General features: G+C 33.9%; 2 protein-coding genes across 4 annotated transcripts in view; one reads left to right on the top strand and one right to left on the bottom strand.

Annotated features, from left to right (window-relative positions):
* Positions 1-1,621, bottom strand: part of LOC124355183 — a 180,928-nt gene extending 179,307 nt beyond the window's left edge. Inside the window, exon 1 of the mRNA XM_046806188.1 lies at positions 1,442-1,621. The gene's annotated coding sequence lies outside the window, so the exon portion shown is untranslated. The remainder of the gene's footprint in view (positions 1-1,441) is intronic.
* A 2,131-nt stretch (positions 1,622-3,752) lies between these two features.
* On the top strand, positions 3,753-25,957 carry LOC124355182 (integrator complex subunit 14). Of its 3 annotated transcripts, none has more exons than XM_046806186.1 (11): positions 3,753-3,891; positions 4,688-4,860; positions 4,994-5,164; positions 7,012-7,161; positions 7,883-8,056; positions 16,398-16,664; positions 17,628-17,805; positions 18,870-19,024; positions 21,657-21,883; positions 22,912-23,036; positions 25,870-25,957. In XM_046806186.1, exons 2-10 carry the CDS (start codon positions 4,699-4,701, stop codon positions 22,985-22,987), a joined length of 1,560 nt encoding a protein of 519 aa, XP_046662142.1. In that variant the 5' UTR covers positions 3,753-3,891; positions 4,688-4,698; the 3' UTR covers positions 22,988-23,036; positions 25,870-25,957. The 3 variants fall into 3 exon arrangements, with proteins under 3 accessions (XP_046662142.1, XP_046662140.1, XP_046662143.1); XM_046806184.1 differs by lacking the exon at positions 3,753-3,891 and adding an exon at positions 4,001-4,210; XM_046806187.1 differs by lacking the exons at positions 3,753-3,891; positions 22,912-23,036 and adding an exon at positions 4,004-4,210.
* Positions 25,958-27,018: the final 1,061 nt, after the last annotated feature.

The raw sequence follows: 27,018 nt of genomic DNA, 5'->3' as shown, positions 1-27,018 counted from the left end.
ACAATTATAACAGGACCTACATTGTAAATATTTTAAATTTTAAACCAGCGTAATTATTTAGTGAACTTTTTAAGGTTGGATTTGTGGCATTGTACTCTACTAATAAAGACCTTTAATTTGTACTACTCGACCTATACTCTCATTTAAGATTTCCTTCTGATTCCTTGCGGCCCATTCTCTTGACATGACAAAAAATGGTAATTACTTCAAAAAGTAAATTTATAGGTGCAGTAATGATATACAGTTTTATTGCTTTACCTGTAATCGTTCGGGAATTATCAGGCCCGTGCGGAACTTTTTTAACACCCTGAACATAAAAGGTATGTGTGTGTGTGTGCGCGCGCACGCACACGCGTGTGTGTATATATATGTATATAGGTATATTGAATTTATTTAGATGCTATAATATACAGTAGCTTACCATTGGTAAATTTCAACTTATTTGATACTTTTTAGATGTAATATAAATCTTACCAACTCATCAGTAGATTTAGTTTCATTATTTATTATTAGAATATGTATTGAAATTGAACTTAGTAGATTTGGCCTAGGCCTATGATACACTTCCAGGGAAAACTTTAATAAGCAGCTTACACTCATGCGATTGGTTTTACAGAATGTTTCAATTGTTTTTATCCAATGAATAATTCAATATTACAACTTATTTAACTTAACATATGACTTCAACTAATTAATTACAAATTTTGAAAGTAACACAGTAGAATAACCGTGAAGTAACTAGTTTTTTTTGTGAATTTGAAAATGGCATTGAATATGGAGAAATTGTGTGAGATGTTGCTTAAAAGTGACGAGATTTGTTATTAGTACTTTCAAAATGTGCGTTTAGCTTATGGTAACCCATGGAGAGAATCTTTTCCTCCATTTCACAAAAGCGGTTCCTCACTACTATCTGGGCATGCTATAAATATTGTTAAGTTTCTCTGATATGTAGGTTAGGCCAAATTTGGTTACTTTTATTCGTTTTTTATTGTTTTCTTTTATTCATTAAAAATAATAATGTACTATTCTTGTAGTTAATGGTTTGTAATTCTTGATGAATAGCCTATTAGTGTTATATATCAAATCGAATTTAAATATATCTAATGGTTTGATAATAACAATAGAATAACGAGTATATGCCATATGCCTCTTATTACAGTCTACCTATAGTCTTTGACAAAAAGTACTTTCCACTAAGAGAATAAAAAAAATCATGTGAAGTGGGTCTTGTAAACATTTACCAAATCTTCAAAGGGTTATCACACAGACCCTAAAATAAAAAAGAAACTGTCTCCCTTTATTTTCTAAAACGTTATTATTGTCAATCCAATACATCTTTCATTTTAAGCAAACAATTTGTTTATCAGGGTCTATGAACGCCAATTTCATAACCTAGTTTGTTTTCAGATTTACTGATAGAATTATATTGTACTTACATTACCTATAATAACGTGTATTAATACATAAATCCACATAAGACGTGTGTTCAACACAATTGTGAGTTGAGGAGAATATTCAATTCACTCTTTATCGCACTTTATTACCTAATTTATTACTCCTCTTATCATAAGTTGTGAATTCTAATGTCAGAAACTTAAAAACGTACTAACGTTCCCGCCAACTGGGCTAACACGCGTTTTCCGATATTCCCTAGTCAGCTGATATATTTTATTTTATGCATGGAGACGTCCACAGATTAAAATATATTTTACGCCAGTTTCCATGGGCAAAAATGGTCGTAGGTCCAAATAAATTAAACTGTTTTATATGTTGTTAGGACATATTATAGTAGTATTAAATCAAGTTTGCAGTTTCGAAATCCTCTAGCATAACTTTAAAAGAGCCAATAACCTTAAAATGTTCAGACTGTTTATTGGTTTTAGCTTATAACTCATGAAGGATTTTACAAAAATTCACTTACACCTTTTATGATGTAGATACAAACATCCTAAACTGTATGCCCAACAGTTCTGAAGGTCAAACAGTTCCCGAGTTATATGACTTCAAAATTTCAATTTGAGGGCTAAAAAATCAACATTTCAATTTTAGTTATCTATTGGCTAAAATATTAGTTCTAGTGCACATCCCAAGAGGAAAGTCACATGAAAAAAGTTATAAAGCAGTCATTTAGCTTTAACCTAAGTATAGAACGACGTCAGTAGATCCAATAGATCTCTACATATCTGGGGGGGGGACGAAAATCGGATTGTTCAATACATTTACCCAATCAAATTGCAGCCCTTTTATCCTATCTTATCATATACAAAAGAAAAGGGGTGAATTATTTATTGAATTGAATATTAATGCATTGTATATAAATAGCTTTAGGTATTGGTGCATAGCAACATATTTGTGAAAGCTGGTGTTGCTGTAAAAATAACGAAAGTCACTCTGTTTATGTATCTAGGTATAAGGCTGTTGCATAAACCTGTTTGTGCCCTGATTCATCAAAAGAGGACTGCCAGTATGGGAATCGTTCGTAATGAGGCATTTTGGTCTGATTAATATGCTTGAAGCTATGCAGAGGAAGTTCTTAAGACTGGTGGGGGAGCGTAAGGAACTGCGTTTTTTATGGATGTGCCACTTGCTGAATTTCAGGCTGAGCTTCTCCTTTCCGATCTTCAAGTTAGGCGTGAAGTTGTTGAAACTTCTGTGGTCTACTTACGAGAATAATGAAGATGGGAAACAGTTTCTGCCATATGACTGATTTCATTAATGAAAATGTCTCAGCAATTCGAAGAAGAATACAGGCTGTCTCACAATATGCTTATGCAGAAACATTTAAATTAAATTAATTTTATATTATTATTTTATTGTTATGTATTAAATTGTAGTTTGTCATATATAGTTTTTTTATACTTTACGAGTTTGCCGTTAAAAAATAAATATAGACCTTTTGCGTCATACCAGGTTCAATAGTGTATGGAGAATCGCTGACCGAAAATTATGTGTCGTCCCGTCTTCAAACAAACCTGATAAGATCTTGTCCGTTGGACCAGAGGTTTTGTGCTGTTCACTTGTAACCAGAGACATTAAACCCCAGCTCAACCTGGTCTGCCATTCGGATGGCAGAATAATGTATGGCCGACATTAGATCCAACTTTGTCCGATGTTGGTGATCTGTGACTATGGTCGGGGGAATGGTTATTTTGACCATGGCTGAAATAATTCGTATGGTTTTGTTTATATTCGTTTTAAAAATGTTTATAAATGTACATCGGCCGGAAACTCCTCAATGGCCTACCATAATCACTGAAGCACTGAAAACAAAATTACATAAGTGGCTGATAGACAGACCAGCTTACTCCTTGAAGGAATTCGTTGAACTTGAACTACATCAATAACTTTAAGAATTTTATAATATCTTTTATTTAACACTTTTTACATAATAACAATTTTGCATGTTTTTATTCTAAATAAGATCTATTTCACTACGAAAAACACTCCTGTATAATACTAGTTTTATATCATTTGATGTAATAGCTATCTCTTAAGTTCAGACAAACTATTGTGTCTAGCTTTATGTTTATATTGTATGACGCCATTGGAATTTCTTGATGAAACTGTAAATAAAGAATATTTAGAATTTAAATTATATTTTCAGCACAAAGCAGACCAATTCGTAGTGTTGCATGTTGTCACAAAACTCCTATTACATCCACTTCTACACCATAGTAGTAACCATATAGTAGTGCAACTCGGAGCTTCATGACATTATCAAAGACCTCTTTTTATAAGCAAACGGGAAAAAGTTTTGTTTAACATCAGCATGAGTTGAGTACACAAACAAACAATGAGTCGTGTTGGTTAAGTGTTCAAACAAGTAATGTTTCAGCAAAACTGTTACAACTTAATTTCATCCAACTAATCATTTTACGCTATTAAATTCAAGTGAGTAGAAAGAAATCAGTTACCTGTTTCAAATTATATGATATACTAACGAGGTGAAAAATAACAAGCCCATCTCAACATTATTTGAACTCCTACTTAGATTTAAGGATAATTAGTTTGTAGTGGACTTAACAGTATTTAAATTATATTTTAATACCAAGTGTTTATGTCATTGTGGTATTAAGTAATTGAAAATGCAATTTACAAAATGTATCTAAAAACATAACCTCAAAACTACAATTACCCACCTGTATACACAAAGAATTAGTTTAATATCATCTGACCAGTCATTGGCTATTACAGGAAGCAAGCGCAGCAAGTAAATTGCATAAAGTATATTTAATTTCTAATACTTAATGGTTTTTTATGGCAAAAGGGTTGCTTCAATACAGTATAAATATTTGTAAGAGTAATATATATAAAATATCGAAAAATCCATTTTTAAGCTAAGATGTGGCTATAAAATTTTGTATTGAACATGACATTATTTTGTAGGTTATTGTCTAATATGTTTAGAAGTTTAACACAGTGTGTAACCCTCTAATATTAAAAAATTATTTATATTAAACAAAATTTGATAAAATTTTAATTGAAATGTATAAAATAAAGTTTTAATTTTTATTTCTTGAAACATTCAATAAATTAACACAATATAGGCTACTTAATGTTGGCAGAATTTTTAGTAGTACATACATTTTTAATGCATAAGTGAATTGCTTTTCCTGTTTTGGAAAAGGATTACTGTATTGCCAGTTTAAGAGCTAAGCCATAATAAAGGCCTAATTGTTCTTTTAAGCTCGGTACAAGATGCCGACTGTGGTGGTGTTAGACGTCTCTCTGTCCATGTCACTGCCCGTGGCGGTCCCAGACAGTACAGAAACCTTCACCAGTCTCCAGCTAGCAGTGCATGGCATCAACAGTCTTCTCGATTACCTTGCGATTTACTCAAAACTGGAATTTGTAGCACTGGTAAGTAATACTGTGATAATAAATTACTGTATTATAGACCAATACTTGGTTTTACATTTTCCTCAAAATTCAATGTTTAGTTCTCCATGGGCCTAAATACATCCCGTTTAATCCACTACTGATTTATTTACAGATGACATACTCTTCATCATATGACATCGTGTCTCCATTTACAAGAGACTTTGACGTGCTCAAGGCCAAACTCGCACAGCTGGAAGAACAAGACAAGAGCTGTCTGGAACCTGTTCTCACAGGTGTCAACAAGCTAGTACTCGGAGAGTGGGGAACAGCCACTCCTTGTCAGGTAGGCCTGTCAGATGACTGATACCAATTTTATTAGACATATCTCAGACCTGGCTGGATGGTATGGGTTTAGTTGGATTGATAAAATATTTAAAATATAGAATAATTGTCTGTCAATAGATTATAGAAGAGGCTTAACTAGTTTTTTTTTATTTTTGTAAATTTCTTTATTACATTATTTTTTGTTTAGACATCAATATTTTTACTGTTGTCTCATCCAACATTCGGACTAAAAGATACAGTACACCCTCTGTTATTTGGCACTTCACCTATTCTGCTCTACCAATAATCAAACATTTTTACACAGGCATCGGAACTCAGTACCTGTTGCAGTCAATTACCGCAGTGTGGAGATGAAACTCATTGCCTATCCTCAGTCAGTCTTCCTATATCAGTATAGTGACCATATACACATTTGTATTCGTTGCCTAACTGGCTGCATTCATTAGTGCTAATTTTGTGAGTGCAGTGCTGTGCGTAGAACCTGTAAGCAAATTATAAACGGAAACATACATTTTTGTCTCTTCTTGATGAAAATGAGATTTGAAGCTACTTGAATAAGGTTAATGTTAGGTAGTCTCACTCGAGATATCAGAGTTGGTTGTGCTACAGAACTTTACATAAAAAAGTGACAAAATAAATCTTTCATTAAAAAAAATTATAATGTTAAGAGGGCACAGAAAAACATTAAAAGTGGACGAGTTCCCTCAGGTTGAAAACTTTGGAAGGAAAAATCTAGAGCTTTCTATAGAACAGTTATGAAGAAAGATGACTTCAAATCAGTAAGGTTTGGTTGGATAATTTAAAAGACTGATTGGTATTCCACTATTTAGTATGACTGATGAAAAGCTTTCATGTGATGATAATGTAGTTGAGTCATACAAAAAAAATTCTAAAAGAGTGAATGAAGGATTGGTTTTAACTACTGACCTAGTGTATAATCCAGGTGAGAGTAGTTTTCCTTAAATTAAAATATTTATATTCACCGTGTTGAAGCTAGTGCTTATTGACGAGAACGGGACTGAATTACTTTTACACATAAAATGGCCATATTAGTGATAAGTGAAGTGTGATATTTGCTGTAGGAAGTGAGGCAACTTGCGAACCTAAATGCAGAAAAATACGAATAGTTTTACTCTAAAATGAAATCTGGATAGTTCATTGAAGATGTCCAGGAACCATTATGACTGGAATTGATGACGTTATTTCAGAGAGTTCTAGCCCGCCACCACTGGTGCCGGTCCGTGTCCAGTCCACACTCAATACTCCTCTGGTTTTCAACCCCAATCCCCACTGGCATCCACAAATCAAAAAATGAACCTCACTATCTTCATCATCAGCAGAGCTGTCTAAAGATGTATCAGATTCTTCTCTGTCATAAAGCAAGTGCTCAATGATTTCAAAATATCCTCCTTCATTGGACTATAGTTATGTAATACAGCGTATGATACATGAAATTCAACAATAAACACAGTACTACAACAGAGAAAATAATCCAAGATGGCGAACCGAGGATGGTGTGTGTAAAAAGAAATAGTGGAACTGGCACTACACACTGTAAGCAGCACAACCTTTACTGTTTGTTACAGGACTCACTTACACCGAGGAAATGAGTTGGAGGAGCAGGGAGCTGGATTTCTAGATGCTCACAGCAAATGTGTTAAGAATGTTAATCTTCCCCTTGATTTCAAAGTCCGTGTTTATTGAATAGTTTCATGATCAATCTATACATTTACTTGAACAATTACTTATGAAAGAGAAAAATCTTTGATTTCTTACTGAAAATGAAGACACGATTGTCATACACGTAGTCTTGATTAGTTGAAAATATGTGTTTCGATTGCGCAGGTTATCTTGGTGACAAATGGAGTAACTCGTAGACATTCCGAGCTGGATGCCCTTAGCAAGCTGGGCTCTCCACTCCCATTCGCTTTCCCAGGCAAGCTGACAGTAGTGGTGGTGGCTCCTCCTGGTCCCACCAATCCGATCTTGGCTCAGGTCAGTATATCATTTTTCTTCATAAAAAATCTATGTGTTTTTGAACGATTGCATATAAAAAACTTTTTAAATTACATTGTTAATGTTTTGTTCTGATCACGAGGTAAGGAAAGGAACCTATGGAGGGATTTTCAAGTAATAATATTTCACTTAGGATAAATCAAACATTTACAGTCTATTATATGACTAATAGGATTCATGTGTTATTGTTTTAGTATCCTGATATACATGTAGATTTATGCAGCATTAATATAACTTATTTCTTGTGTGTAAGAATCAAGATAACAATCTTGTGTTAATCAGTTACTTATGAATTAAAAAAATTATATACAAATTAATCTTAAGTCTTAAAATGTAATGGAAATTTTAGGAGCCTTTACATAAAAGTAATTACCATTCAATATCAATAAAATTATTTAAATACAATCTCACTAGATGAATTTACAAGAACACACAGTTATACATACGGAACCTAAGTTATAGAAAAAGATTAAATACATGGTCTGTTAATACAAAATGCCAAAATTTGTGTAGGTTTAATAGAAAACTCTGTATAATTTCACTTTCTATACAATTACTGAATCCATTTATAGCAGTTCATCTCAGAAAGTGGACTATTGTTACAGTTATATTTGTTCCAGTGTCTTTTGGATCTAAATGCTCCTATCTGGTGAGACGTAGAATGATCACATTTAACTGACAATTTCATTCTTTCTTGCAGGTGGTGAAGTTGGCGAGAGGTGATGGTTCCGTGCTACAGGTGGACTCTGCCCTCACACCTGATTCGCTCTACAACCTTTTCCAGCAGCTGGCGGAGAAGAACTACGCTTCTTTCTGTGGCATGCTCAAGTGTGGCAACTTGAGTTCCAAAGTCATTCTGTCACCTGCACCAATGGTGAGATGTGAAACTTAAATTTGTTTGAGTAACAGAAATGTGAAGGATATGTGCTTTCTGTGGCATGCTCAAGTGTGGCAACTTGAGTTCCAAAGTCATTCTGTCACCTGCACCAATGGTGAGATGTGAAACTTTAATTTGTTTGAGTAACAGAAATGTGAAGGATATGTGCTTTCTGTGGCATGCTCAAGTGTGGCAACTTGAGTTCCAAAGTCATTCTGTCACCTGCACCAATGGTGAGATGTGAAACTTTAATTTGTTTGAGTAACAGAAATGTGAAGGATATGTGCTTTCTGTGGCATGCTCAAGTGTGGCAACTTGAGTTCCAAAGTCATTCTGTCACCTGCACCAATGGTGAGATGTGAAACTTTAATTTGTTTGAGTAACAGAAATGTGAAGGATATGTGCTTTCTGTGGCATGCTCAAGTGTGGCAACTTGAGTTCCAAAGTCATTCTGTCACCTGCACCAATGGTGAGATGTGAAACTTTAATTTGTTTGAGTAACAGAAATGTGAAGGATATGTGCTTTCTGTGGCATGCTCAAGTGTGGCAACTTGAGTTCCAAAGTCATTCTGTCACCTGCACCAATGGTGAGATGTGAAACTTAAATTTGTTTGAGTAACAGAAATGTGAAGGATATGTGCTTTCTGTGGCATGCTCAAGTGTGGCAACTTGAGTTCCAAAGTCATTCTGTCACCTGCACCAATGGTGAGATGTGAAACTTTAATTTGTTTGAGTAACAGAAATGTGAAGGATATGTGCTTTCTATGATATTTCCAAATCATCAATCATGAATATAGAACTTAGAATGAAGAATGAGATTCAAACTGAGAAATTCTATTGCAAAGAATTATTTATAGCTTAAGGTAGTTGATATAATTTAATCAAATTAATTGTTCAATGTTCATAATATCTTTTTATTATTTGACTAATCATCAATATAATTTTTAATTTAATTCAAATGACATATTTCTATATCTGTATTTATTAATTTTTGTATCCATTTAAATGATTTTATCCCAATGGTATACAATTTTCATAAACTTCGGTTTTTTATTTAGAAGAGAAAACTTTTGAAAAAAATAATTAATACGTTTTTCTTCTTGTTGACTGACTTTTGTATCAAATATATCATTTAAAAAATTCAATAATATTATTCAATTCAAAAATGCTTTATTCACATTATATATTGCATGTGCATGAATGGTGTCAAAATATTTAGGATTACTAACATTACTATTAATACTATACCTATTATACAAAAAACCATGTATACTTAAAACTAAACATATATACCTGGTATACAAAATAAAGAAATCAAATAAATTCATTGTTATAAGTAAAGTTATAACCCTGCAATCTTTATATATATATATTTCTTGTGTTCATGTGTATGTGACTGAACTCCTCCTAAACGACTGGACCGATTTTTATGATTTGTGTGAATTTTTGTGTGTGTTTTCAATGGAATTCGAGAATGGTTTAGATTCACAATTTGGTCCACTGGAAAATGTTTTTATAATTAATTTTTCATTTGTAAGTAGTTGTTGATTTTGGAGTGTTTTACATTGGATCCGGCAGACTGTGCTACGGCACATAATGCAAAGTGAACTGATACTTAACAGCTGTTAATACTGTCAGCTGAAGTTCGTCAAAGAGGCAGAAACATTTAATATTTAGAAAATTATTATCAAATCAAATCAAAGCATTTATTGCCAGGATACAAAGAATGTATATAACAACGTTCAATAATGATACATTAAACTAGCTTGTGAGATTTTGCACTACAAGAAAAAACTCATCGACACTGTAAATAGCAGATTTTAACAACCAACATTTTATGGTATTTTTGAAATTAGTCCTGCTCATGATCTTTACTTGCATGGGTAGAGCATTGAAAAGCTTGATACCCTGGTATTGAAAGCTGTATTGAGTACTAGTATAGTTACATCTAGGAGTTATTAAGTTATTTCTATTGCGTGTAAAATGATTATGTACATCTCTTTGGTTGCTAAGTCTAAATAAATTATCTTTAACATGCAACAATACATTTAAAAACATAGATGGACGGCAGGGTCAAAATATTAAAATTTACAAAAGAGGTTTACAATGTTCTCTACTATGTACATTGCCAATTATCCTAATTGCCATCTTCTGAAGTACAAACAGCTTATTTGCTAAATGAGAATGGCCCCACAAAGCAACTCCATAGGTCAAAAAACTATTTATACAGGGTGCGGCAGCATAACTTCCTTTTTTCAAAACTCAATAAAAACTATTGTATGCATCAGAAAATATTTATTTTTTTTTTATAATGTAGGTACATGTCTAAAGTTTTTATTTACATTGTTTTGAAGATCAAATCTGTAAGGTGACGTCCCCCATTCTCCATACATTGCGTAAGCCGATTTCTGGCGTTTGTCATGACTGTTGTAGGTGTTATGTTGGCAATTTTTCTCGGATGTTGGTCTTCAAATCTTGTAGGATTCTTGGACGGTTCACATAAACACGGGATTTCAAAAAACCCCATAGAAAAAATCACAAGGTGACAGATCGGCGAGAGCGTGCCGGCCATTCCAAATCGCCTCTAATTGAGATAAGGCGCTCTGGAAAGTTTTTCCCTCAAAACAGCCATCGATGCTCTCGAAGTGTGTGCTGTTGCACCGTCTTGTTGGAACCAAGTGTCCCCCAAATCCAAATCTAACCGTGGGAAAAAAAAAATTCTGTAGCATATTTACATACCAGTCTGAAGTCACTGTCACTGTAACCTCATTTTCCTCAAAAAAACCAGGGACCAATAATTCCAGCTGAGGAAATTGCACACCACACTGTGACTTTCGGTTGAATGCAAAGGCCTTTGATGCAATTCTCGAGGGTTGGTGTTCAGCCCAGTAGCGCATGTTTTGTTTGTAAACCAACCCACTCAAATGAAAATGGGCTTCATCGCTAAAAAAAACAATAGCCTCGGGAAAGACATCAAGAAGAAGCTCACACGCGTTCATCCGAGAATTGAAGTCACGTTCTGAAGAAGTTCCTGCACTATCGCCATCTTATAGGGATGAAAATGAAGATCATCACGAAGAATTCTTCTCACAGAACGATCGGATAGTCCAAGGGCAGATGCATGTTTGCGCGCAGAACGCCGTGGTGATCGCAACATTGACGCTGTCACTGCTTCAATGTTCTCAGGTGATCTAATGGGCCGAGGGACTCCAGTTATTGGTTTTGTCGCACTTGCAGTTTGTCTGAATGTAGTGACCCATGTAACAATTGATTTACAGTCTGGGACGGGAGCCAACGGGGCTAATTTAAAGCGATTCCAAAAATGCACGCTGTGTTGCAATAACCGAACATCCGCTTGAAATAAGTAGGCCTCAACGGCAAAGGCACGCTCCTCACTATTCCAACGCATGATGGCGACTGAACCGTGTCGGGACAAAACTTTACAGTACCCCCTCTTGAAGGAGACCACTAGCGCTCCGTTATGACATCAACTAACTGAATTGATGCATTTTTAAAAAAGGGAAGTTATGCTGCCACACCCTGTATATGCATAATATACACACAGCATGTGATCAATAGAAATTACTCCATTTAGAGCCCTAATCAAAAAGATGCCCCTTGCAGTCTGAGCAGCCACATAATCAATGTGAGTTTGCCACTTTAGGTTTGACTGCAAATAGACACCTAAAAAATTAAGACTCAAGTCATCATTATCACTTGACCTACAAGACAAGGTGAGTTGTAAATCCTGGATTTTATTTTCATTTAGACACAATTTCTTGGCTGCACACCAGTCGTTTACAATTGAAGTTTTAATACTAAGCATCTCCCTACAATCATCAACTGATTCTGTACAGACTTTGAGGCCCAGGACATCAGCAAACATGTAGGTGCTTACTCTGTTGTCATTAGAGGGGCAGGTCATTTACATAAATAATAACTAAAGTAGGCCCCAAAATTGAACCTTGGGGAACACCTAACTGAACAAGACGTGTATCAGACAAAGAGCCATTGAAATAAACATATTGGAACCTATTTGTAAGGTAAGAAACAAATAAATTTACAACAGTATTACTAAAACCATAAAACTTAAGCTTATTTACTAAAATGGCATGATTTACTGTGTCAAAGGCCTTGGAAAGGTCATAAAACCTAAAATTTACTAAATTTTTCGATTCCAGGCCCTCATAACAATCATTAATAAGAGATTGGACTGCACCAACAGTGCTGCGCTTGGCCCGAAAACCAAACTGACAGCTGCTAAGCAAATTATAGGTTTCAAGATAATGAACTAACTGCCCATGAACTAGCCGTTCCAAGACCTTTGACACAATTGAAACAATCGATATAGGCCTATAATTACACACTTGATCCTTGGGGACCCTTCTTATGCGCAGGAATTACTTTGTTGGTCTTTAAAACATCAGGGAAAATACCTAACATTATACATTCATTAAACAAAAAAGTTAAAACCTCACAAACAAAACTAGCAGCTAATTTTAAAATAGGGGCATTATCACCAAAAACAGTCAAGACAAGAACTATTACTTAAACTAATGTAGCAGCATAGACTTCTTCCACTTTAAAAACTTTAAAACTAAAATTGTCAGCTGGGAGCCATGAAAACAGAGTAGTTATTTAAATAGAAGGAGTAGTCATTATTGCTAGGTGATATCCCGTCACAAGTCTCGGAAACTGAGTTTACAAAAAAATTCATTAAAACTATTGATGAACCTATAGGCCTAGACTGGCTATTTAATATAGCTGATTGATTTATTATCTTCCAAGCAGCCTTGCTTTTATTTTTTGCTTTGTCAATTAGGCCATTATTAAAATTAAGTTTAGCCTTCTTTATATCTCATTCCTATAGACTATTTTTAGTTTTTTGTAATTACTTCTTATTTCTATAAGTTTAGCTCAGATCTTGTGTTCTTTATTATGAAATAAAGTCTGTCTAACTCTAACTTGATTTGGAGTTAGGCCATCATGGTACCAGGAAACATCTTTACGCCTAGTTTTAATTGGTTTTCTTTTAAGAGGCATAGAACTATTTAGAGCCCACAGAAAATTATCTAAAAAATAACTTAAACTTACAATTTACATCTGAATCCATACTGTAAATTTCATTCCAATTAACCAGAGCAAAGATAAGATAGAAACTGTGATGTACCACAATCAGACATAGGCCTAGAGATGGATATCTTAGTGACAGCTTCTGATGTTTCATGTTCCAATTTAACCTCAAAAAAGAGAGCACAATGATCTGAGACAGCAGTATGAATAACAGAGGATTGTCCCCTATCTTGATGCACAGTCGTAAGCAGATTGTCGATGCAGCTACCCGTGTTATCATTTATGCCAGGCCTTGTTACCTCATAAACAGTAGTGTTAAGTCCAAAACTATCAAACAAGTTTAGCAGCTCTTTGGTATCACCACTTTGCTTGAGAAAGTCCACATTGAAATCACCAACAATAATTAGATTAAATTTATTGCCACACAAGATAGAAAAACATTTTCACTCAATTTCTCATGGAATAGATTTAAATTTCCGGCTGGAGACCTGTAGAAAGCTACCACTATAGTCTTCCAGGCAGGCAGCAAAATCGCCGCTAACTCAAAAGTAATCTCTTCTGAGAGACAAGCAATTTTATCTAGAAGAACAAATTCAGATCCCTCCTTGACGCAAATTAGTACACCCCCATGGGAATGTTTTTCTCTGGCAAAACAATCCGCCATAACATATCCTGGCACTCCTAAGTTCTTAATATCGGATTTGGACAACCAATGTTCAGCAATACACAATAAATCACAATTTATTGTATTGGCAATTTAGTAATTCAATGTTTAAAAGTTTATTAGTTATGCTTTGCACGTTCCAAAACAGCAACTTAAAGTTAGGCCTAAGATCGGACGACCCAGATTTATCAGAATGCCACTTGATGGGATTGGGCGAACTAGGCCCAGCCTCACTACACTGAGACACATTTGTATTAAGACCCAAGTTTAGCTCCTTGAATCTGTTTGATCGCCTTGTTCCAAAAAAGAATGCGAGAAGTCACTTCCAGAAGAAAAGTTTTTACGGTTGTATCGAAATCGATTCACAAAGGCTCCCGAAGGCCAGAAGTCAGGAGAGTAGATCTTCTCTCCACAGAGATATAGGCACACCTACCTTATAAGAGCTGTAGCCAGGCCGCTTACTTCTCAACTTTGTTATTTCGAAATTACCCTCCACTTGCTTGTTAATATATTGTTTCAATGAGTCACTGTCCACTTGTTCCGCTATTCTTGAAACAAACAGATATCTAAGCTTATCAACCACCTTCAGTTTATCGTCACTGCTCTCCCAATGATGAAACCAGATAGTCTAGGTTGTTTTCGCTTTTTGTACCTAACCTCAACAAATCCAGCACTGTCCATTTCATTTTGCCGTGGTTTGCCTTTAACATCAGTCGAACCAGTCTCTGAGCTGAACCGAGATTTTTTTTCCTTCCAAAACCAGTGCGGAGGAGGCAGGTTTCTGCTGAGGGGTTGACTTCTTTTTTGTAGTAGATTTTTTGTTCACGATCTCTTGGTTAAATTTACTATCTGACATCAAATGTACTGCAGTTGTCTTGGGAATTTGACAGTCACCTTCACTTCCATTGTTACCATCAGAAGGAAGATTGGAAACTGCAGAAGTCAAAACTAGGCTGTTGTCAGGCCTAAGTCTACCATTTGATAGGTTAGACCCAATTGAGTCATTAAGACTCATAGACTGGGAATGTATATTTTGTTTTACAGCATTTGGTTTTAATTTGTCAGCGCATGAGACCTGGTTTCTTTCAAAGGTTACAAGTGCTTCCTCTAATATACCTGCCTCATTGAGCTTTTCAATTAGGATCGCATTCTCATTTTGAAGTTGCGTTAAATTAATTTCTCATATCACACTGATTTTTAGAAATTTCATAAATTTGATCTGTTAAGATTTTAATATGGAGACTACACTGACTACAATCGTCATTGTCACTATTTCCTATATGGCAAGCCTTACTCTCAGTTACTGCTATAACCTCTTCAGGGTCCTTGTCCACACTTACTACAAGTAAAGTTTGATTTTTCACCAGAATTAAAGCGATATTCACTTTTAGATTTACCGGCACACTCAAAATGAAACCAAAAACCACAATTCCTTGGCACTGAATGCCACCAGTTTTATTTGTAACGTATTTAGAACACTCATTACATTTACTACTGTTCCTACTAGGCGCCATGTTAGATTTTTTCTAATTTTTTCTATTATTGTAAAGTGCTTGATCAGTAGTGTAATGCAGATTGCATAGAAGAAGTTATTGCCTAATTTTCAGTTAAGATTGCACCAATGGTCAATAAAGTATATAATGCAATGAAAATACTATTAAACGCTGTTATAAAACACCTCATTGCACAAAGCCGAGTTTCCACATAAGGTAATCGAATTTGGTTAGATGAAGGTAAATGAAAAGAGCCGAGAGAAGACGCTTTATAATCAAAATTGGTTTTCTTTGATACATTTTCTTGATCATACCACAAGGCAAACTCCACAATAATACTAGAAATGTCTTAGACAGAAAACTAATTTTAACATACCGAATTTGATTCTTTATAACCTAATTAGTTTATCGAGGTTCATCTCTATAGATTAATTGTACTGTGATTAATTGCTTTGAATAACTTATCAAAGCATAAACCACGAAAGATAGAGGCAGGAAATATGGTACATACCTTCATAATGCACCCAAGAGGCTTACGACTATTAATTATCTCAGGAATGTTTAGAATGTGATAGAAAAATAATACGTGAATATATTGTACTGGTTTTCAACAGGAAGTTGCGTGCGAAGCCGCGGGCAACTGCTAGTATTAATATACATTGTTTGACAACATTTGTATTCATTAAAAAATAAATAAATAAGGTCAAGGCAAGTTTGGTTTATCATGTAAACTGTTATAATTAGTTTAGATTCAACTTTAAATAACTATCCCAAACATACAGAACAACTATTTTAAAAATTACTAAAGTATTAAACTTTTGTTTTTCTTAAAATTCCCAAATATTTGTTTTTATGTTGAGAATGTCTATTTCTTACACTGCATACGTTTTTTTTTTTAATATTGGTATAAACACCTTATCAATACAGTACATCATATAATTTGTAATTTTTTTGTGTTCACTAAAACCTACTCCAAAGTTTACTCTAATTTTTTTTTACATAACTTTATCACTTCACTATTATCATTGTCCCAAGGAGTCAAACATTGTGTAATTTAAAATAGAAGATTGTATTACAATATTCACTTAAAACATATTTTATATTCCAGCCATACACCAAGATTACAGACTTTGACTGCCAGACATACAGTGTAGGCAGTGAGGTTGGGTTGTGTGGATTCATAGAGACGCAGCATGTGGGAAGCCCTGCTGCAGTATCCAGACATTTGGTGCTACCCTTCCCTCCCACCCCTACTCAGGCCCCCATCAAGACTTCACCCTCTACTATCAAGGTGGAGGACTCGGATGAGGAGGAGATGGCTCACGACGGAGGCAAGACTCCATCCTTCTGTGTTTTACTGCATGGTGCTCTAAAGGTATGATTTAGTTTGCTTCAGAGGTAGATCACATAAATGTTACAGTTATAAGCATTCTTACAAGACTACACAAAAGTATAGTGCGAAGTAAATTAATACTATTACATTACTATCCCCAAATCACTCAATTGTAAAAAATAAGTTAATTACTCAACCGCTAACATCCTCTTTTGTACTGGACTACTTGCATAGCAATCAATTCATGTTAGTAACAGTAATTTCAGTAAGTGGATTACAACTCTGTGTTATGATATTTAAACACATCAACTAACCAAATTATTTTATTTTTTAAGGTTGGGTAGACTTTTCTTCTTTTTATTGCTGGTGTGACTTGTCATACGTTTGGATTACTCGATTTCGTTAAATGGTTTGTTTAGGGATGTTGTTAGAAGGAGATACTTCAATCCTCATTGAAAATAACATTACATTCTTCAAGGAACTTTTTGCTCTTCAGAGCTGGGGCAGAATGTAACTGTCAGCTGACGCAGAATACCTTGAAGATAAACAGTCAACAATCTAAAACTGGAACAACCATCTTATCAGACCTCGCAGTAAACTCTCTCTGTATTCTTCGACTAACGAAGAATCGTCATGAAGTTCACAGTACTATCCACATCCTGAAATCTGCTTCTTCTGCTGTTGTAGATAAAATTTCCGCTATTCTTATTAAATTTTGTGGGCTTGATCTATGCCACCCAATTGCTAATATTGCTAATAAATCAATGGCTCTAGGTTATTTTCCTTCAAAGTTAAAGACTTTCGGTAGAACAAGCTTGTTAGTCTACAAAATGTGTGCCATACACTCGACATAGTTTTGTGTCAGGGCAGGTGGATTATATGGTGTCCCTCTCAGGTTACACCCAAGTGGTACAGTCTGCTTCTGTGAAACAAGCTGTTAGTGTACAAAATGTTGTATACCATACACTCAACATAGTTACATGTCAGTCTGGTATATTTGTGCAGGTAGAGAATATGGTAGCCCTCTGCCAGGTCGCACCCGAGTGGTATGGTCTGCTTTACTCCTGGGCTGACTCCAAGAAGAAGTCCAACCTGATGCTGACCCTGCTAGAGCCAGGCAACAACCCAGTCCCATGGCTGGGAGACATCACCCAACTGGGCATACCCGATCCGGAACGACCCAGTTAGTACACTTGAAATTTCATCAATACTGTTTTTTGTTTTAATATAAACTTTATATAATATGATTCCAAAGTACTAAAATTCCGTATTTTGCTTTTGGAATAAGGAATGGAATGTTATCTATATATTATCTTAAGAGTTTGGAACAGTTGGTTGATAAAAAACATTTTGAAAAGAGATAGGTGAAACCTACCTTTGATTCTTTTGTGACTGCCACACAAGAAAAAGTCTAGACTCTTTCTCAAAGAACAAGGAAATGTGTGACACACCTGAAATAGCATGAGTAGCACTATTGCCAACTACTGCACATCTTGTACTCTAGTAGCAATATTACTATAGTTTGTATATTAACTAACTAGTGTGTTGTTCTTGTTGGCTGAAAGAGTATAAATACATGTAAAAAAATTGTTTAGTATAGAGATTGGTCATCACAGGATTCAGTGAACCACTGATTGGCTGATTCTGTTATTGGATGAGTATTAGTGATTAAATTATAGACTATAGGCTGAAATTTTGTTTGAAGTCTATTTTATATAGGCAACATGGAGTTTGATGTTTGTGGGGTTTGAAGTGTAACACTATAACAATGGGGTGACAGTTACACTAGGCCCAGCATGTTAGCCTGTGGCTTTTTATCTTTTATTATCATTTTCATTTTTCAGATCAACTTGTTATAACAGACACAATTTTAATCTGTATTTTAAATATATTATCCCAGAAATTTGATTTCCTTAAGTTAAAGTTCTTGAACATAGTGAATCTCCCAACTATTCAAATAATGTAATTGATATTTGTATACAATTAAAAAAAGCTGTTATAACTACCATACATTTTGTAATTAATACACTATCTTTTTGCACGGTCAAAAATATTGTGCAATGAGATTCGGGATTTAGATGAAAGAGAACTATGAAGTTTTAAGTTCATTTCCTTGCATTAAAACCTAATTTATTTCATGTCAAGTGTCGTATATGATATGCATGCCATTTTTTTAAACATGTATACATGAATAGCAATGTATACAAGGCACCAATTGAGAAAGAACCTACATAATTTGTTGAACAGATCCAGAGGAAGCATTTCCTGTAAGGCCGGCAGACAAGCGCAGCTACTCCCAGAGCAATGTGGTCTGGATACGACAAGCTGGGTTACAGTCGGACATACAGAAGATACTGAGACACGCTCGCAAGCTGCCTGAGAAAACACAGCATTTCTACAAGGTCAGTAGAAACATTTTACTTACCTATAATGTATTTTGGATGTAAGTAAATACTAGTAGTAGTAGGCTTCAGTTTCCCATCCTTTGTCGGCCTGCTGAAAATTCCATTACTATCCTTGGTCGGAATTGTTTTGCTGTGACTATTTCACCATCTGTACCATCTATTAGTCAGCATCTACTTAGTTGATGATAACTCGTTAGAGTTTTTCAAGTTTTAACTTTGCTTCGATTTTTGAAACTACGACTGTACACATTAAGCTATTTGTGTTTTATGTATAATATAATATATTAATGTTAGATTGCATTGTTTGTTGACATCTGCAAAATGGCATCAGCTAAACCTCATTTTAAGATGCAAAATTTCAAAAATCAACAAAAGATTGTGCTGTATGTAGTGATAGATCAGTAAGGGGTAGGGGGTTAAAGGTGATGAAACTGTTATTTTTGTGAAACATAAAAAAGATAGTTGTGTGATTCTAAGCTATTACTAGACCATCTTCAATTTGGTTTATACTTTGAAATAGACTTTTTCATTTAATACCATAAGGTAAGGGAATGTAACAAAACTAGATGTGGCAAACGTAATTGATCCTGCAGTAAGTGATAAAAGATTCAAACTCACCTAACCTAACTACATGACTGACTAGCCTTACCCAAAGGCTAACCACCTATCTGAGAGTCAACCACCATAACTATGTTATTTATTGCATAAATTTTTTATTTCATGTTTCCTCACCCTGAATGTACCTTTTTTAGGCTTATTGGCTCTCAGGTAGAGCTGACAGGTAATTATGTATGTTTAAATGAGTGTAAGTGAGTTTAAATCTTTTATTGTTTATTGCTGAATCAATTAATGTGTGCAATGCTTAGTTTTTTTATATTTCCTTACCTTTTGGTATTAGAATTGTTATCTAAACTTATGAACGATACTGGTTCAGTAATAGCTCAGAATTACTGAGACCTAGGTTTATAACCCTGATTTACACCACAGAAAAATAGTTCAGTAGAAATGTTGTGTTTTGTTCTTAAAAAGGTTAATATAAAGTAAACACAACTGTAATTATATAACCAGTTACAGCTATAACAACCAAAAATAGAAAAATATAATGCTAGTGGTTGTGTATCATTTCTTCTATTTCTTGACTAACTTTATTAAAGTATTTTATTTATTTTATACATAATAAATTCAATGACATCTGGAGACCTCAACGAGGAATGGATACATACCAAAGCTTTATTTATTTTTCATTGTAGAAGTTTCAGAAACTCAACCGATGTATACACAGGATTGTCCAAATAGTATTTTTGTAGTTTCTTGAGGATTTTTCCTGTCAAACATTGACGATTGTGTGGTAGCGGGTTCTTCAGTTTACGCTCAATATGCAAGAGAGTTTTCTCGAAAAGGGCTGTCCAGTGATGGGCAAGGATGTATTTAGCTGCATGTCTTGTATTGTAAATGTGAACATCCTGGTTTGTTTCAAGGTTGAGTCTGTCAGAATACCATTTTTTTAATGCCTGTCTATAATTTTTTCCTTGATGAAGGTCAGCTAGCGCCTTATGACTTTTTTTTATTTATGAGGACTGTGTTGAGATTACTGGCATATTATCCACCCCATGCTGCAATCCCATATCTCATGTGGGAACTAGAGTATAGTCTGCAATCTTGGCAGCTTCTAGATTGCTGATCCATTTTATTCATCTCCAAATATACTCTAGTGCTCATCTTTTTACACACATTAATGACATTCATTCCATGTGAGATTTTGGTCTACAGTCCTAAGAACGTTGTATTTGTTTGTTCCAGTATGTTTGGAATATCAGGGATGGGATCATGATTTTTGCTGAAATTAATTTTGTTTGTTATATATTAGGATTCATTGAAGGGTCATTTGTTTTGCATTAGTTTACGGCTGTAGTCAGGAATGTAGTTGCAATGTCATAAATTGCATCTCCCGTGTTGTTTTTTATGAGTAGTGTGGAGTCATCAGCATACATCATTTAGGTAGTGTTTAGATTTTGGATGTAAAAATGATTGGGCCAAGAATAGACCCCTGAGGGACACCTTGTATCATTGGTTTAGGACTTGATTTATATGTATTCTTGAAAATTCTTGAATTCAGTAAAATTTTTAAACAGTATTAATCCAGGATGGTTTGAAATGGAATAGCCACATTAATAAATTGTGCACTAGACTACATGATGATTTATTTGCCACTAGTTATATTAAGAAATGGTATTGTAAAAGCAGTCTATCATGGGTATTCTCAGTTGCTTTTATCTTATGGAATTATATTTTAGGGTCATTACAGTTACAATAACAAAATCTCTATCCTGCATGTAAGAGCAATACATGCTCTTGCTACCATTTAGACAAGTCACAACATTTCCGGCAGTAGGAAAGGTTTGAACATTAAAAACTATAATAACAATGTTAATTTGGTATCTCAAAACTTGAGTAGTATGTAGTTCACTCATTGTTACTACTGGTTTTTAAATATAAATAACTATGTAAACTATGCAAATTTTAAGCATTAAACCCCACATTCATTTAAAACTATGTTTTCAGTGTACTGTTATAAATAAGGTGACATTTTCGTAGTAAATATTACCCAGCCTTTTGATGATTGTTACAGGAGTTAAACCGTGTACGTAGAGCAGCAATATCACTTGGGTTCATCTCGCTGTTGGATGGGTTAGCGGCAATCCTGGAGCGAGAGTGTACACTGCTGCCAGGCGGTGCACATCCCGACTGTGCGCTGCAGCTAACCCACGCGGCCAACGTACTGCGCAAACCGTACAGCCGTGACCCCAAGTACAATGTGCTGCCCATGCGCACACGATTCCAAGAGGGTGACAACTGGTCAGTATTTATTGTCTTCTCAGAGGAGTATTAAAATAACTGTTTGCAATTACACAAAATAATACTCTAGTGATACTGATTAGTTATATAATGACCAATAAAGTCATTCAGTTTGTTATTAACGGTATCATAATTGTATTATCACTATATCACTAACCCTGATTATAATGATTTAAAGTCGTAACCCTGTCGGATGTGTGGTCATGTATTTTAAAATCTAATTAAAAATGTTCCATATGATTGTTGTTTCAGTTAGTGACGATTTTATATCTGTTATGTTTCAATAAAGCGCAAATAGAAACAAATATTTTAGAATTAATTCTTAAATTGTTTGCAGAAGACTTTGGTATTAGGGATTATTTTATATTTCAAGATGACAACTGTTTAATTTTAAAATTACTACTATGCCAGCAATGAAATTATTGAGCAAAATAAAATACGTATTATAATTAATTATATTGTTACATATAATCGGTTAAATACTCTTCCAAAATACCACATTATTTGCAAAATTTCAGGACTTTATCAACTTGTTTTTATTTATTTATTTTATTATTTACTTATTATTTGTTTTTATTTACAGAATACTGCAGTGTATTATACAAAATAACCGTGAATATGAATGCTTAAGTTAAAACTTTTAGGATTATTCCCCACCTGCTGAAGAGTTGACATTTAAAAATAAAAAGTTATTAGACTTTATCTGGTAATGCAAGAGTTTTTCTTCTGAAAAATGTTTTACGCCTTGTCAAATAAAAATAAGACTTTATTAAACAAAGACTTGCAATCGTCAATGCAGGCTTAATTTGAAGTAAACCTAATATATTTTAAAACTATATTTATGTGTATTTATAATTCAAAATGTAAAGACTAGCAATGTATGAAACCTACTCTTTTTCTTTACTTCTGTGTTGAAGGGATACCATAGATCTAAATGTATTTATGACAGTTTTGAATATTCTTTTTATTAAGTTACTTTACAAAAAAAAAAAAAACAAGGATTTACTGAATATGTTGATATGTTACAGGAAATTTCCACTTGTAAACAGTGATGGTTCTGATCTTGATGCTTGCTTGTGTACCTCAGACCCTGTTGTTCTTTGATGAGTCCTAATCATTCTTTTCTGTTCCCATGATTGTGAAAGATGACTATGTGAGGTTTAATTTTTGTAATATTACAAAATATAATATTATCTTCATTCCTTCAATATTTAGATTTACAAAACCTGTTTCTCAGGATTTGAACAACTATAATTAATTTTTTTGCTGTCAAAATTTGATTCTAAAAATATAAATTTGTCAAAGCTACTACTTAAGCCACCTTAGATCAAAACATTTGTTTTTTAATTTTCCCAAGTTTCTTTTTATTTTCAAATAAAGTGACTAAACCCCAAGCCAAAACAATAAAAATGTATTTTTTACTTGCAAATTATATATTTATTTCTTATTGACAAGTCAATATACGGATCAACTGAATTTGCCACTGTCTCTAAAGAAATGAAATGCCTTTATTAAAGAGGTGGAGTTAGGCAAAACATCACTGAATAATTCACGGACAAGGCAATATAAAAAATTAAAACTTATAATAAGCTAAAACCATAACACAACATGGTACAATACAAAAAAAACATCTATCATACTACAAAAATAAACAACTGGAAACAAATAATATTGGTAGGAACAGCTGACAAATAAACAACGTGAGTACTTACAGGGTTAAAAAGCTCTTGTAAGCTGGTCATTTGTTTCTTTTGTTCTGAAAACAGAATGATTTTCTGTCACTGACCTTGAATCAGAAGTTTTTTACTTCCAAATATTCCCTTGCACTTTTGCGGATGTTTCTAGATTTACAGATGTGTTTATGCAGTGTTTTGCTATCTTACCTAGTGTAAACAGCATACAGAATCCGTGCGCCATGTCTAAAGGGTTAAATTACATTCTGGTATACAGGGTTTGTCTGTGAATTAATGAGACTGTGTGTGGTAAAACAAATTTATTTATCTAAATAGTATATATTGTTCATGGAGTCTTCAAAACTATTTCTGTAGAGGTTAATACACGCCAAAGCGGTTCCCATTCTTCTAAGGCTCTCTAGAAACCAGTTGCCTTAATTTCTTTCAGAGACGCTCTGATAGAACTTTGAAATAGCGGGAGCATTGAAAGTGACTTCAGGCTCAGGCTTTTTTTGAGCTTTGGGAACAGGACAAGCACAAAGATGGTGGGCTCACATCAGGGTTACATAGCATCGGAATTGAAGTGCAAGATTCAACATGTATCTGAGCCAAATAAGCAGTGTAGGCTTCGAGTGTTGTGGTGGAGTTGCCAACGAAAATCAATCTCCAGTTGTTCCCATTTGATGTCTTTGTGTAGGTACACAAGGACTTCTTTATAGAAAACAGCATTATCCCAGAGATAGAAATTCTTCGTGGACCATCCTGTTCTATGTAAGGACTTGAATATTCCTGCTTTCTTGACTGAATTTTAGGTGTTCCACTTTTAATTATAGCATGTTGTTTCATGGTCATTCTCATCTACTTCTTTATCTGTTATTACTTCATCTAAAAATGTCATTTTCTAACTGCAACAATTCTCAACTAAGATCAATTTTTGTTCAGTATCAAATGCTACAAGCAATTTCGCTTTAACCCCATCCACATGTTCAAATTTCAGAAATTAATTTTTGAACCATTGCTTTGTATAATATATTGAGGTTCTTACTATTAATATTACCTCAACCAATGGTTAGATTCCAGATTATTGACCAGATCACTCATTGAGGTGCATCTAGACCACTCCATGTCTTTAATGATCTGTCTATTCTTGAACTCCTTCAACCATTGGAAAGTGTAAGCCTTTAACCATCTCTAAGCAAATCAAACATAAAAGATTTAGTCCACGTGAAATCAAAATTTAATTACACAGGGGCATTTCAGAAAATACTCTATTTTAACATATTTGCTGCGACAAAATCTTAAAAACTGCGCGTCACTGCATCAGAGATCAGATTTGACTGTCACCTTGTGTGTTGTTTAACATACATACAATCACCATACTATAAATCTCACTGGCAGAGTTTGCTCCTTGTGACCAGTTCCATTACTTTATGGACAAACCCTCTCTAAACGTGTTTGTACATAAAAAACGCAAAAAATAAAACTTAAAAATTTATCTCAATTCAAATTAATGCTACAAGAAATTGACAGTAACAATTCTCTAGTTATTGAATTTTTCAACGTTATCACACTTTTGTTTTTAAATGATTATTCTAAACTATCTCTTTGTATACTCTTTGAAGCTGAATTACAATCCAAAAAATATATATTTCATAACACAGAAGATATATTATTATTATTGAGAGACAAAAAAAAAACAGATTTAGGACAGAGTCACTGATGAAAAATTATTTCCAACAATATAGAACAATAACTATGATAAATATATATATATATATATATATATATATATATATATATATATATATATACGTTTATGAACCTAGTAACCAATTCCAGTTAAAAACATTGTTTTGCTTTGTTCCAACCACATTAGCCTACCAAGATCTGTAGTTTGTACCTGAGAATTAGGCTAGTGGCAGGACCGAAGTGGCAACCCTGATCAGACACAAACACAAATAAACTAATGTTGTGTTTATTGATTTATTCTCTTTCTTAAATATAGTTGAGTGCATTTATTATTTTTGTCATGTTAACGTTTTAAATAGGAAATTGCAAAATTTTTTCAGAATCCTGAGAGTGTAGTAAACAACTCAAGGATTTCAGATTTACAACAACAACAAAAAAGATTAAATAGTTGGACACAGTAAATCTAGGAACTAGGGTGGAAATTACTTGAAAGTTGGTAAAAATATCTAAATATCTTGTAACAGTATTTTTTTTTCCTGAGTGTCCACATAATCACTGAATTGTTAGTAACAAACTTGCACATTTGTATATATTGTCATTTTAATATATTTATTTTTGTTCCAGATAAAGTGTGGCCGTTCTCCAAACACTTATATACAATTCTGTAAATATGAATTTGTACATAAAAATAATCATGCTGTGATTTTGTAAATTATTGTTTTAGTTTCTTTTCTCTTCCCCTAGCCCTCCTTTTAATAGATTTTGGCAGAAATTTGGTCTCATGTATTAGTAGATGAGTAGGCTATGAGTTAAATATCCCTTCCAGCTCAATTAGAAGAAAGGTAGATTTCACACGATTTGGTCATCTCAAAATGTCAAATTGAAGTTATATTATTAGTTTATGTGAAATAACTCTCAACGTTGGCATGTTGATATAATCATAACACTTTCAAACATTTCAAAACTCCATAATCTTGAAACCTTATAAGGCAAAAATTATTAAAAGCATATACATTTCTATGTAAAAATATGGGCTTGGCACCTAGATCATAAAGTATGGTCAGTAAATGCTGTAGATATATAAGCTTATAACGTTTGTATTGATTGGTTACTGATGCCGTAGACAAGTAAACAATGAAAATTTGTCCATAAATTACAACAGTTAAGAGCTTACATCTACATTATTTCTTAGCTGATTTTCGTTTTAGGTGTCAAATTTACAGCATTAAGCTGTCCTCCATCTTGAAACATGATATCATAAGATAATATTAGTTTTTCTCTTGATTGGAGATTGCAAGAAAAATAATTTTTACCAATTTCACCTTTATATCTTTACCAGTTTCTGAAATAAAAACTGAAAACACATACAGACAGATGGTAAAAAAGAGATACCCCATAGGTTGCATTTATTTTTTAGCTCCTCTTGGTGTATGGAACAATATCCTAAAGTTTGTGTTGTTTTTTACACCCTGTATAGGTATGCATGTATATAAATTTTCAGATTATGGTAGTTTTGGGTTCTGGGGATTAACTTTGGTAAAAATGTAAAAATATCTCAAAAACTGTATGGGTTTAACCCTAACCCCTTCAAAGTTTTGTTTAATGTAATATTATGTTCAAAGCGGTTGCGTAAATTTTGTTACTAATTTAATATTAAGCATATTTATATTGTTACAGTTTTATTCTGTTTTCTGTTGTAATATTGTGCAAGAAGTATTTCTAAGACACGTGCATTGTGCATGTAGTTCTGGTGTTTTCTACTAGATGTCAGCA

The sequence above is a fragment of the Homalodisca vitripennis genome, chromosome 2 (assembly GCF_021130785.1).
Source record: "Homalodisca vitripennis isolate AUS2020 chromosome 2, UT_GWSS_2.1, whole genome shotgun sequence".
Lineage (NCBI taxonomy): Eukaryota > Metazoa > Arthropoda > Insecta > Hemiptera > Cicadellidae > Homalodisca > Homalodisca vitripennis.
The sequence above is the reverse complement of the archived record's forward strand: the minus strand, read 5'-3'. Positions and strand labels throughout refer to the sequence as shown.